Source organism: Macaca fascicularis, chromosome 6, assembly GCF_037993035.2.
Source record: "Macaca fascicularis isolate 582-1 chromosome 6, T2T-MFA8v1.1".
NCBI lineage: Eukaryota > Metazoa > Chordata > Mammalia > Primates > Cercopithecidae > Macaca > Macaca fascicularis.
Window position 1 is genome coordinate 156,739,120 of NC_088380.1, and position 12,616 is coordinate 156,751,735.

Sequence of the window (12,616 nt, forward strand, 5' to 3'; positions counted from 1 at the left end):
CCCATCAAAGCATACATCACAGCTGGGTATTAGGCAGGCATCGGTTGCATGGGCCAGTGATGCGGCTATGTTAGAAAACATCCTTATTTCTTTAAAGATGACTTAGTAGAGGTGTGAAATGATAAGTTTGGGATTTGCCTTTTTTTTTTTTTTTTTTTGAGTCAGAGTCTCGCTCGGTCACCCAAGCTGGAGTGCAGTAGCATGATCGCAGCTCACTGCAACCTCCGCCTTCTGGGCTCACGGGATCTTCTCACCTCTGCCTCCTGAGTAGCTGAGACTACAAGTGAGCGCCACCACACCTGGCTAATTTTTGTATTTTTTGTAGAGACAGGGTTTTGCCATTTTACCCAGGCTGGTCTCAAACTCCTGGGCTCACGCAATCTGCCTGCCTCAGCCTCCTGAAGTGCTGGGATTACAGGTGCGAGCCACCACGCCTAGCCAGGATTTGCCATTAAACACTTCAGGTAAGAAAAAAAATTGAAAAGGAAACATAAAAAGGACAGATGAAATACATGTAGCAAAATCTTGATACTGGAATCTGGGTGATGGGTATGTGGGGATTCAATGTACAATTCTCTACTTTTGAAAATGCTTGAGAATTTTTACAATACATTAAATGAAAGTATAAGAACAAAAATGATCCTAAGCAAGCCAGTGCATCTGGCATTAATTAAATGTTTAATTAATGTCTGTGAAAGCTAGAATACTGGTTTTAGCTCAATAGGCAGTTCTCAAGACTAAAAGAATGTTTAAAAACCACTGGATAAGGTATAAGCCAAGCTTGTTCAACCCATGGCCTGTGGGCCACAGGCGGCCCAGGATGGCTTTCAGTGCAGCCCAACACAAATTCATAAACTTTCTTGAAACGTTATAAGATTTTTTGTGTGTGTGATTTTTTTTTTTTTTAATTTCAGCAGCTATCATTAGTGTTAGTGTATTTTATGCACAACCCAAGACAATTCTTCTCCCAATGTGGCCCAGGGAAGCCAAAAGATTGAACACTCCTGGAAGCGAAATTCTGTATCAGTTTTGAAATCCTATGACTCTTTGACTTCTCAGGGTGGGTGGTCTTCCACTGGCTTGAGTCACGTCTTCCCAGGAAAGGGTGGTGCCGTCCGGCCAGCAGATCCTCGGTGGTGTTACTGGATGCAGCAGGACTTGGATGTAGTTGCACCCCCTGGGCTGGGGTTTCCCCCCAGCTGATTTCCTGCGGCTGCTGCAATGAAACAGGAAAAAGAACACACCAGGTGACAAGAGGCTGCCGTGGGCTTCCCCTTTGACCTAATTTGGACCAAGAGTTGCAAACTCAAAAGCTTTCAGCGACCAACAGATGCAGAAGACAAACCAGGTGTGAGGAGAATCACAGAAACTGAGAACTTTTCTCTAAGAAAAATAGCAGCACGAGGATGATGACAAGGGAGAACCAGTACTTGGCACGAGCGTCTGGGAGACCTGGGGAGTGGTGAACACTGACAAACTAGAGACAACCTCTGTCTCATCCAAAGGGGCAATTGTCACTCAGGTTCAGCCAATTGTTGTCATGTAAAAATGATAGACTGGTGTGGCCAGATCTTACCCTTTTACTCTTTTAGAAAGAAAAGCTGAGCCAGGCACAGTGGCTCACGCCTGTAATCCCAAGACTTCAGGAGGCTAAGGCAGGAGAATCACTTGAGCCCAGGAGTTGGAGGTCAACCTGGGCAACATAGCAAGACCTGGTTTCTACAAAAAAAAAAAAAAAAAAAATTGGCCGGGCATGGTTGCATACACCTGAAGTCCCAGCTGCTAGGGAAGCTGAGGTGGGAGGATCGCTTGAGGCCAGGAATTTGAGGCTGCAGTGAACTATGATCACACCACTGCACTCTAGCCTGGGCAACAAAGCAAGACTCTATCTCCAAAAAAGAAAGAAGGAAAGGCTGTAAATCTGGATTTTTTTAATCTTAAATATTCCAATTTTAAAATGTGGCCAAAAAAATCACATTTAAAAAAATGTTGCTACTGATTCTCTAGCTATAAGGAAAAAAAGAAGGAGAAAAAAATGTAAGCCAAATCTGTATTTTTTTATCTGAAGGCCACAAATTTGCACTGACCTACTACTTGCCCAAAAGACAATTTGTACAAATTAGAAAAATGCACTTATTTCCCAGGATATCTCACTGCCATTTTTCTGGAAAATCAAAATAGCTATACACATCTGTGATGTACAGGATGCTCCCTGGAGTTGTGCACAGCATAAACTGCAAAACTCTAAGTGGCCCCTACGTTTGCAGCTGCCCATTTAGAATCAACCCACACTGCTCAGAGCAGAGCTGAGGCCCTGATATTTTCCATGTGTAAGAGCCATGGGTGAAGAGGGATGGGTGTGCGAAGGAGGGCAGTCAGGGTGAGGCAGGGACGAGATGCCATGTCCTGTGAGGAAACAGATCACACAACCAGTAAAAGAAATGACTTGGGGGAGGGGCAGTGCTGTCAGTAGTAAAGAGTTAGAACAAACAAATCCCATTTGATTCTGAAGGCAGAACCATGACCGCTAAGTGGAAGCTTCAACAAGGAGAACAATTTGAGTTCAAGGTAGACCTTTCTAATAGTGGTACTGAATAAGGATGTCATATAAGGTAGTGAGGCCTCTGTCACTGGTGGTATGCAAGCATAAACTCATGATGGTACAGATAGGACTCAAACATCAGACAGAAGGCTGGAAATAGGGCCTCAAATTCCTTCCAAGGCCGGACGCAGTGGCTCATGCCTGTAATCCCATCACTTTGGGAGGCCGAGGCAGGTGGATCACCTGAGGTCAGGAGTTTAAGACCAGCCTGGCCAACATGGTGAAACCCCATCTCTACTAAAAATACAGAAATTAGCCAGGCGTGGTGCTGGGTGCCTGTAATCCCAGCTACTCACGAAGCTGAGGCGGAAAAATTCCTTGAACCTGGGAGGTGGAGGTTGCAGTGAGTGGAGATTGTGCCACTGCTCTCTAGCCTGGGCGACAGAGTGAGACTCCGGCTCAAAAAAAATAAAAATAAAAATAAAATTCCTTCCAACCAAGAATTATATATCTTCTCCTTTGCCCCAGGGTAGGGACATAAGTCCACAGCCCAAAAATCAGAGTCTGTGCTATGTTGCTTGAGGGGGCACTTGCTGGGAGGCCTGGAGCTTTCCTCAGCCTCAATCTTGGGGACCAGGCTCTGCCTCTTACTGTGTGACTTGGTCTCTTCCAGCCTCGGTGCTCTCACACACAGAATGGGGACAATACTGGCCATCAGGAGGCCTGAATGAGACTCCGTGTATGAGGCTCTGAGGCCAGAAGCAGACACCGAGTGCCCAGGGAGTGGGTGGTGGGAGTCCCTGCTTCCCGCTTCCACAAACCTGGCTTGGCTGACTGCTGTTTCTGCTTCTCCTCCTCCTGCACCTTCATCTTGGCGTCATACTCGTCAGCAAGCGCCTTCCACTCTTTGCGATTGTTGGTGATCCCGTCCAACATTGGGGTGATCTCCTTGTGGAAACGGGAGAATTCCTGGAAGACAGAGTATGTGCCTCTGGCACAAGAGCCAGGCCCCAGGGTCGGGGCTCAAGCGGGTGGCACAGCTGGAAATGCCCAACACTGGAATGAGCTGCTTCAGGGTAGCAGGCCTCCCGGCACCACGCTGATGCCACGGGGCCTCCCGTCACCATGCTGATGCCGCGGGGCCTCCCGTCACTATGCTGATACTGCAGGACCTCTGGTCCATACCAGCCTGTGCTCCTCCTGTGGCACCCCTGTCCTTCAGGATGAAGTGAAAACCCCTAACTCCATGACCCAGTGTCCTCCTGCCCCTGACCATCTTGCATTCTCCAAGCAATCCAAATCTCTTAGTTCCTAGAGTGTGTCCTCCATTCTGTGAGCCTCACACAAGCTGCTCTTTTTTTTTTTTTTTTTCTTTCCAAGATAGGGCCTCACTGTTGTCCAGGCTGGAGTGCAGTGACACAATCACAGCTCACTGCAGCCTCAAACTCCTGGGCTCAAGCCATCCTCCCACCCCAGCCTCCCAAGTAGCTGGGACTAGAGGCGCCTGCCACCACACACAGGTAATTTTTTATTTTTGTAGACACAGGGTCTCCCTATGTTGCCCAGGCTGGTCTCAAACTCCTGGCCTCAAGTGATCCTCCTGCCTTGGCTTCTCAAAGTGCTGGGATTACAGGCGTGAGCTACCATGCTCAACCCAAGCTGTTCACTTTGCTGGAACACTCTAACCTCCCCTTTTCTTCCTTGCGGCCTCCAATTACATATCACTTTCTCCAAGAAGCCTCTTCTGGCCCCCTAGGTAAATGGAGTCCCCCATTGGAAGCTCCCAAAGCCCTCTCTTACCACACCTTGCTTCCTTGTCATGACTCCCTTTGCTTGTCTCCCTGAAAGGCTGAGAACCTGGAGAGGGCAGGGATATTGGCTGCCTTGTTGCCTGGGGTGGCCCTGGCCTAGCACAAGGTATGGGACACAAGGATACTCAGTAAATACTTTCTGAGTGAAATGGGATGTTGAGAAGATAAATCTTTTTTTTTTTTTTTTTTTTTTTGAGACTGAGTTTCACTCTGTTGATCAGGCTGTAGTTCAGTGGCGCAATCTTGGCTCACTGCACCCTCTGCCTCCTGGGTTCAAGTGATTCTCCTGCCTCAGCCTCCCAAGTAGCTGGGATTACAGGCATGCGCTACCACACCCAGCTAATTTTTTTTTTTTTTTTTTTTTTGGTATTTAGTAGAGATGGGGTTTCACCATGTTGGTCAGGCTGGTCTTGAACTCCTGACCTCAAATGATCCCCCTGCCTTGGCCTCCCAAAGTGCTGGGATTATAGGCATGAGCCACCGAGAAGATGATTCTTAAAGGCTCTTACAGCTCTTTGAGCACGGCACATTACAGTTTATGAAGCAATTTATCTCCTCTGGTCCTCAAATTCCTGTGAGGTAGGAAAATAACATTCATCACTTCTACATCTTCAGGTAAGGAAATTGAGATGCAGATTGATGGAGTGGATTTGCCCAATGTAAGAACAGCAAATCCAGGGCCCACTGCGAAATGCCAGCCAGAGCCAACTGTTCGGAGATGCCTGGGTTCTGGTCCAGGCTCTGCCACAAACTATGTGACCTTGGGTGGGTCACTACCAGAGCTCACCTTCAGCCATGAAATCAGGATAGTAATAATACCTACCCCACAGTGTGATTTTGATAACGTACATAAAGCACTTAGCTCCGTCTCCCTTATTTAATAATATTCCTGATGATTAAAACTCATTCCCTCAGCCGGGCACCATGGCTCACACCTGTAATCCCAGCACTTTGGGAGGCTGAGGTGGGTGGATTGCTTGAGGCCAGGAGTTTGAGACCGGCCTGGCCAACAAGGCAAAACCCCGTCTCTACTAAAAATACAAAAATTAGCCGGGTGTGGTGGCACGTGCCTGTAGTCCCAGCTGCTTGGGAGGCTGAGGCAGGAGAATTGCTTGAACCCAGGAGGTAGAGGTTGCAGTGAGGTAGAGATTGCAGTGAGTGAGACCACTGCACTCCAACCTGGGTGACAGAGTGAGACTCTGTCTCAAAAAAAAAAAAAAAAAAAAAAAAATTAGCTGGATGTGGTGGTGTGCACCTGTGGTCCCAGCTACTCAGAAGACTGAGGTGGGAGGATCATTTGGGCCTGGGAGGTCAAGGCTGCTGTAAGCCATGATGGTGCCACTGCACTCCAGCCTGGGTGACAGAGGGAGACCCTGTCTCAAAAAAAAAAAAAAAAAAAAAAAAAAAAAAAACGCCAGCAAAAAACACATGTCCTCAATGAAAAAAAAGAAATATTACTGATGATGGTGGCAAGCACCAGCCACTGTGCCCTGTGGGTTAGAGCACCCCAGTTATTCTGAGTTATATCTCAGATGCTCTTGTTGCCTTTTAGAAAATTTGACTTCTTCCTAGCAGAAGGGCTGCACTCACACAGCATAAAGAGATCTGGACTAAATCCTGCCTTATGGCTGAGTCCAGTGACACTGGCACTGTCATTTTGCATCTCTGACTTCTGTCTTCTCATGTGTAACATGGCCAAAATAAAAATTAAAAGTGAGAGGTGGATGGTGGCACAGATAACAGAAAGTTGGGAGCAGTGAGTTTCTCAAGGAGACTAACTTTGAACAAGAGCTCAAAGAGAAAATCCAGATTATCTTTTCACAATTACTTTTGGCCTATAATGTTTCCACCAGCTAGGGAAGTTAGAAGGACATATGTCTGCTGTGTTTCCCCTTCCTCTCTCTGAATCTATGCTTAGTCATTTGCCCCACAGCTATGTATTAAGCAACTAGGATGTGCCCCAGGCTGGAGTCTAGAGCTGCAATCACATAAGATCCACAGAGCTGTCCTGAGAATCAAATGCCCCATTAGAGATGAGAAGCGCTTTGTAAAGTATCACCCACTGGTCACCTGCTAGGGCTTATTATTCCCGATGTTGTCTGGAAATCCCAGGTTTATCAAATACATGTTTTTGAGTGTGAGGAAGCCAAGGGCCTACCTTGTAGACGAAGGTGCAAACAAAGTCAATGAAGCCGACTTGAAGCTTAGGGAGTTCATCTGCTTTGTTTCTGTCCATCATGGGCTGTCATAGGGGAGAAAGAGTTAACTGCACTGGACAGTAAGAGAAACCCACCCTATCTATGAAGCATTCTTACTAAAATCAAACTGTAAACTCATCATGTTTCCTGACCTGATGAGCATTTTGCAGGAGATAGGAGAATAGAGAAACATGTTAAAGAGCACCATGAGGGTGCAACCACCGAAATCCAGAATGTGGGAAACTGCACAAAAACAAGACCCACTGTCTTCAGCAAATAAACGGCATACCAGAAAAAGGCCAGAGGGTGGGAGGGGTGGCAGGGCCTGCTACAGATTAAAAGAGACTTAAGAGACATTAAAACCAGAGGCAGTATGCTCCTTGATTAGATCCTGATCTGAACAAATCAACTGAACTCTGTTTCTTAATCAAGAAAAATGAACAGAAATTGGGGATTAGATGATACTGAGTATATGAATTTTGTGATTGTTAATGGTATTGTGGTTGTGTTTATGGTTTGTCCATATTACACTCCTGTCTCATAGAGATATGTGCCAAAGTATTTATGGAAGAGATATAGAGTCTGAGATTTACTTTAAAATACTGCAACCAAAAGCAAAAAAATGCACTGGATGGAATAGATACAACAAGAATGGCAGACTGCTACAAATTGTTGGCTGTGGCTGATGGGCACTAGAATTCACTGACTATTCTCATTATATTTGAAAATATTACAGAGAGAGAGAGAGAGAGAGAGAGAGAGAGAGAACGACAAAGCCCATGGGGCCCTTCACGTGTTCCTTCACGACAGGACCTGCTCCTCCCAGCCTTCCACTCTCCCTCGGCTCCTGCCTAAGCCTGCCATGGTGGCCCCTGCATCCTTAGCACACTCTCACAGGTTTAGCCTATCCAGATGTCAATGGTTTGTCCCCAAAATGTCTCTCTCTTTAACCCATCCTTTGCAAACCCTGCTCTGCTTCCCAGCTTTGCCTTCAGGGACTTCAGGGAAACTTTGGTTGCTCTTCCCATCTCCCCATCTCCCCATCTCTCCATCTCCATGGAAAGCTGGCTGACTGTCTCAGCCAAGTTAACTTTCAATGTTGATAGGTGCACAGCTTGCTCACTCTGTGCTGTTAGATTAGGGTCAGGGGAGGCGGATGGACTTCTAGACCTGTGGAATTGAAAGGGCAATCTAAGTGTTGGAGTCCGCTTGCCAAGCTCTGCAGTTGAGTGAGCTAAGGACACATTTCCCAAACTTTAGGAGGGCTTACTAGTTAGAGCACTCATTGCAGAGCCCCACCTGCAGAGCTTCTGGTTGGGTACACCTAGGGTGAGGCTTGTGAATATACATCCCTAACATGTTCTCAAGCAATGAGGTTGACAGTGGCCTGGAGACCACATTTTGAGAACCACTGCATTAGGAAAAGGTCATCTTTGTGGTAAAGTCACACATCTCTCCATCATGGCAAGGTCACATCTAGGTCAGGATGGAGCACACACGCCTAACATCAGGCTGACATCCGCTATCTACTCACAATGGGATTCTGTTGCAGTACCGTGCGCTCCAGGTCACCTTGTTCCCAGAATTCGGCAGCCACCAGCAGAGCTACCTGCAACAGACAGACCCTCACACACGCAGAGTCAAAGCCCCAGCCCAATCCCCTACCCCTGCTCCCACCCCACTTGCAATTCCAACTCAACCAAAAGGTTAAACCCTGCCACCCTCGCTTTGCTGTCATCACTGGAGAGACGTAAAGTGATTCCCATGTCTTGGTAAGGGAGGATGGAACACAGGTGAGCTGGTTCTGGAGCTGGGCTGAGAGAGCCCAAGCCTCATGACCTGCTGCTCCCAGTACTGGGATGCCCCTCCTCTCGGGTCAACAGGAGTTCATACCTGGCTCTGCACCTCCCAGGGTTTGGTGATGGCTGAGAGATCACAGGCGGTCATCATCATGGCCCTGGGCACACAAGACACCCTCTATCAGTCCGGGGCCATTTAAGACTTCATGTACTGGTTAATTCCATCTCTCTCACCTTTCTCCACCCCCACTAGTAGGTGACTTTGTCTCGTTGTGAGGAAAGGGCTCACACCCATTGCATCTAGGGATTGGGCTTTGAAATCAGACAGCGTTAGATCCTGCCTCTGTCAGTGATCAGAGATTGGACACTGGGCAACTACCCCCACCTCGCTGAGCCTCCATTTCCCTGTCTGTAATGATAATCGCACTTTACTCACAAAACAGGTGTAAGATTAAATGAGATGGTGGATGGAGAAATCTAAGTATTGTGTCTGAACATGGTATGTGCATAAGGAACATGTACTGGGTTTTCTTATGTATCAAGCACTGTTCCAGGGACTGTCCAAACATCAATTTCATTTAAATCTCATCACATCTTCAGAGTCCCTTCAGTCTTGTCTACTGTAGAGAAGTGTTTCTCAACCTTTTTTCTCATCATTGTTCCCTGCCCCAACTGCCAAAGAGCCTTTTTAGATACTTTTTCAGTAATTACCCCACCAGGAGCTTTTAATACCGCAGATATGCCGTCCATCTGTTTGGAGAACCACAGGCCACTGTAATAGCTAAGATTTGCTCTCCTCCCTCAAGAATCACTTTTTGCTCCATTGGAGGCAATATGCTCCTTTTTTCTATCAGTCAGTTAGCTTTTCTGATTTAGGAGTTTTGTTTAATACTAAGAGATTTCTTTCTCTTCTAGGCCATTTCCTCATCTGGCAGAAACTCTCACACACAAAATTTAAAAGGTAAAAAAAGAAAAAAGAAAATGTATAGTGTAGAGAGAACTGTGAACAGCTGTAGCAAAGAGGCCTTGCATTAAGGAGTGGAAAGGGCCAGGTGCCGTGGCTCACGCCAGTAATCCCAGCCCTTTGGGCGGCTGAGGTGGGCGGATCATTTGTGATCAGGAGTTCGAGACCAGCCTGGCCAACATGGTGAAACCATCTCTACTAAAAATACAAAAATTAGCTGGGCATGGTGCATGCACCTGTGATCTCAGTTACTTGTGAGGCTGAGGCAGGAGAATCGCTTGAACTCGGGAGGCAGAGGTTGCAGTGAGCTGAGATCATGTCACTGCACTCTAGCCTGGGTGATAGATCGAGACTCAATCTAAAAAAAAAGAAAAGGAAGGGGTGTGGGTAGGTAGAAAGGGTTCAAAGGTAAACTCTTAAGGGAGTGTCCCACTCATAGAAAGGCAAGGCAGGTATTATTACATAGGTGGGTACAACAGAAAACAGAAAGGAAGGGGACACAGACAAAGAATTGGAGCAAGAGGAAGGAGCAAGGGGGGTGGATTTGAGAAAACATTTTAAGGCAGGTAATCCTGGTAATCCAGGGCCACATGGCATGGGCCCTAAATTTCACGCCAGGGAGTGCAGACTGTATCCAGTAAGCAATGGGGAGCAGCTGAAGGTCGAAGGCCCAATTGTGACCTCTTCATAGCTGTGCTGCAGGAAGGCAGTTGGCAAGACTTGTAGGATGGAGAAGGAAGAAAAGAGCAGGATGGAGGGGGATGGGTTGCTGCAGTAATTCAACAGGAGGGCAGAAGAGCTGGCCTGCAGCAACGACTGCCTGTGGCAGGGTGAGACCAACGGGCAGGAGCCGGGGAGAGTGAGGGGTGAGAGAAGGCTGGGGCTCTGAACCTAACTTGCTGCTTGGATAATTTTATAATTAATCAGCTGTATGGGGCATATTTTCTATAAGCCGGTCTGTGAGGCTGTAAGAGTTACTCATGAAATATTAACAAGTTTAAATAAAATCTTTAGTTATGGGCCTGGCACAGTGGCTCACACTTGTAATCCTGGCACTTTCAGAGGCTGAGGAAGGAGAATCACTTGAGGCCAGAAGTTCAAGCTTAACCTGTGCAAAATAGCGAGACCCTGTCCCTATGAAAAATACACAAATTAGCCAGGCGTGGTGGCATGTGCCCGTAGTCCCAGCACGTTGGGAGGCTGAGGTGAGGGGATCGCTTGAGCCCAGGAGTTTGAGGCCACAGTGAGCTATGATCATGCCACTGCACATTTTAAACTATGTAAACTCTCAAAAATTCAAATAAGTCTTTAAGTAAGCTTTCAGAAGTGCATACATTTCTTAGAGACACCTTTATGCTTTATAATAACCTCAGAATACATGCCCCATGCTTTAATAAGTGCTGTGGACATGTTACAATGTCAGATAGGTTGAGCAAATACATGCTCAGCTATGCATACAAGAGTCACTGGCTGCCTGGTGGCTTCAGGAGGGCACTGGATGCTTACTTCCCTTAGCTGGAGGGATCATGTGAAAAACACTCCCAGTGGTTGCAGAAACACACCTAAGAATTTTATAGACAGAGATTTGCTGTGTGCATGGGATGAAGGAAGGACACCGAGGTGCCAGAAAAGTCAATTCGAGCCCTGTGCCCTAAAGATGAAGCTTCACATTCACTTCAGCACCTCCCCCTTATATGCACTGGGGTCCCGGGTGCTGTGCTGGGCACGGGGGATCCAGAGGGGACTTCAGGGAGCTCACAGTCACTTAAGGAACACAGGGCAAAAAAAACCTGTCATCACAATATGCTAAGTAGAATGGCAGAAAAAGGTCCAAGGTGGGGGAAAAAAAAAAAGAAGAAAGGAAGGAAGGAAGGAAGGAAGGAAGGAAGGAAGGAAGGAGAAAGAAAGAGAGAAAGAAAGAAGAAAGGAAGGAAGGAAGGAGAAAGAAAGAGAGAAAGAAAGAAGAGAATAAAGAAAGAAAAGAAGGAAAGAAGGAAGAAGAAAGAGAAAGAAAGAAAGAAAGAAAGAAAGAAAGAAAGAAAGAAAGAAAGAAAGAAAGAAAGAAAGAAAGAAAGAAAGAAAGAAAGAAGGAAAAAGAAAACAAAAGTAAAGGTGACTAGCTCAGCCCAGGCGCCATATAACAGGTGACAATGGAGCAAAGGCCTTGAGGGGGGTACATAGGAGCCCTCTTTAATGGACAGAATGTTTGTCTCTTCCCAGTCTTATATGTGGAAGCCCTAACCCCTAATATGATGCTATTAGATGACAGGGCCTTTGTGGGGTGATGAGGTTTAGATGAGTTCATAAGGGTGCAGCCCCCATCATGGGGTCATGGCCTTCATCACCATGGAAGAACACACAGGGAAAGCGGCCTCTGCAAGCCAGGAAGAGGCTGGGCTCACATGGTCTGTGCTCTCAGAGATCTTGCAGATGTGCTGGAGAATTGCACAGTTATCCCACACATGCAGGTTAACACGTAAACAAACGACTGCTCTGAAGGAAAGGACTTTCATTCTTGGAGATAATATGAGAAAGAGAAGCTCACCAAGGTCTGGGAGGTCAGGGAGGACTTCCCTGAGAGAGCGCCCCTCCAGCTGATAACTGTAGGATGTGTAACCATTTACTTGCTAAAGAAGGGAGTGGGAGAAACACATTCCAGGCAGAAGGACATCTAGTGTGCAGGCCCTGGTAGAAGGAAGCCTGGCGCAAAGAGCTTAAAGGTAGGGGGAGCTCAGGGAGCAGGTGGGAGACCTGGTAAGAGAAGTTCCACAGAGCAGCAGGGGCAGCCTACACAGAGCCCAGGCACCGTGGCAAGGGGATGGTCTTCATGCTATGAGCAACAGGAGAAGTGACGGGAGTTAGAACAGAAGGGTGACGTGGTCACATTTGTATTTCACAGAAATCACTGTGGCTTCAGTGTAGGAGGGACAGGAGCATACACAGGGAACCCAGTTAGGAAGCCACTGCAGGATCTGGGCAAGAGATGGAGATGGCAATAAAGAGAAGTGTCCAGAGAGATATGGCACTTAGGAAGTCAACTCAGCAGCATTTGGGGACAGATTAGACATGCAAAGTGAGGAAGAGAGATGTGTCAGGATGGAATAGAATAAAGGGCAACATGATTATAATGCAGAAAGAAGCAAGAGTATGCCACAAAAATATTGTGTGCTCAGAAATGTGAACCTTATGCTCTCAGCAGACGAATTGTCAAGAGGAGGGGATAGAGTTCAATAGGACAGCAGTGCAAAATTCCATGCAGGGCTTTGGAATCAGACAGAGCTGAATTAGACCTTCCATCTTCT

The 12,616-nt window shown here is 46.9% G+C and overlaps 1 protein-coding gene across 2 annotated transcripts in view; it reads right to left on the reverse strand.

The window, feature by feature from the left end:
- Window positions 1-307: 307 nt before the first annotated feature.
- Window positions 308-12,616, reverse strand: part of PDE6A (phosphodiesterase 6A) — an 82,319-nt gene continuing 70,010 nt past the window's right edge. For both annotated transcript variants that reach the window (XM_015452122.4, XM_073994572.1), the window contains 5 exons: window positions 8,445-8,508; window positions 8,086-8,160; window positions 6,512-6,595; window positions 3,364-3,511; window positions 308-1,216 (listed from right to left, as the gene is read on the reverse strand). In XM_015452122.4, coding sequence (XP_015307608.1) covers window positions 1,140-1,216; window positions 3,364-3,511; window positions 6,512-6,595; window positions 8,086-8,160; window positions 8,445-8,508 — 448 coding nt within the window. In that variant the 3' untranslated portion in view covers window positions 308-1,139. The remainder of the gene's footprint in view (window positions 1,217-3,363; window positions 3,512-6,511; window positions 6,596-8,085; window positions 8,161-8,444; window positions 8,509-12,616) is intronic.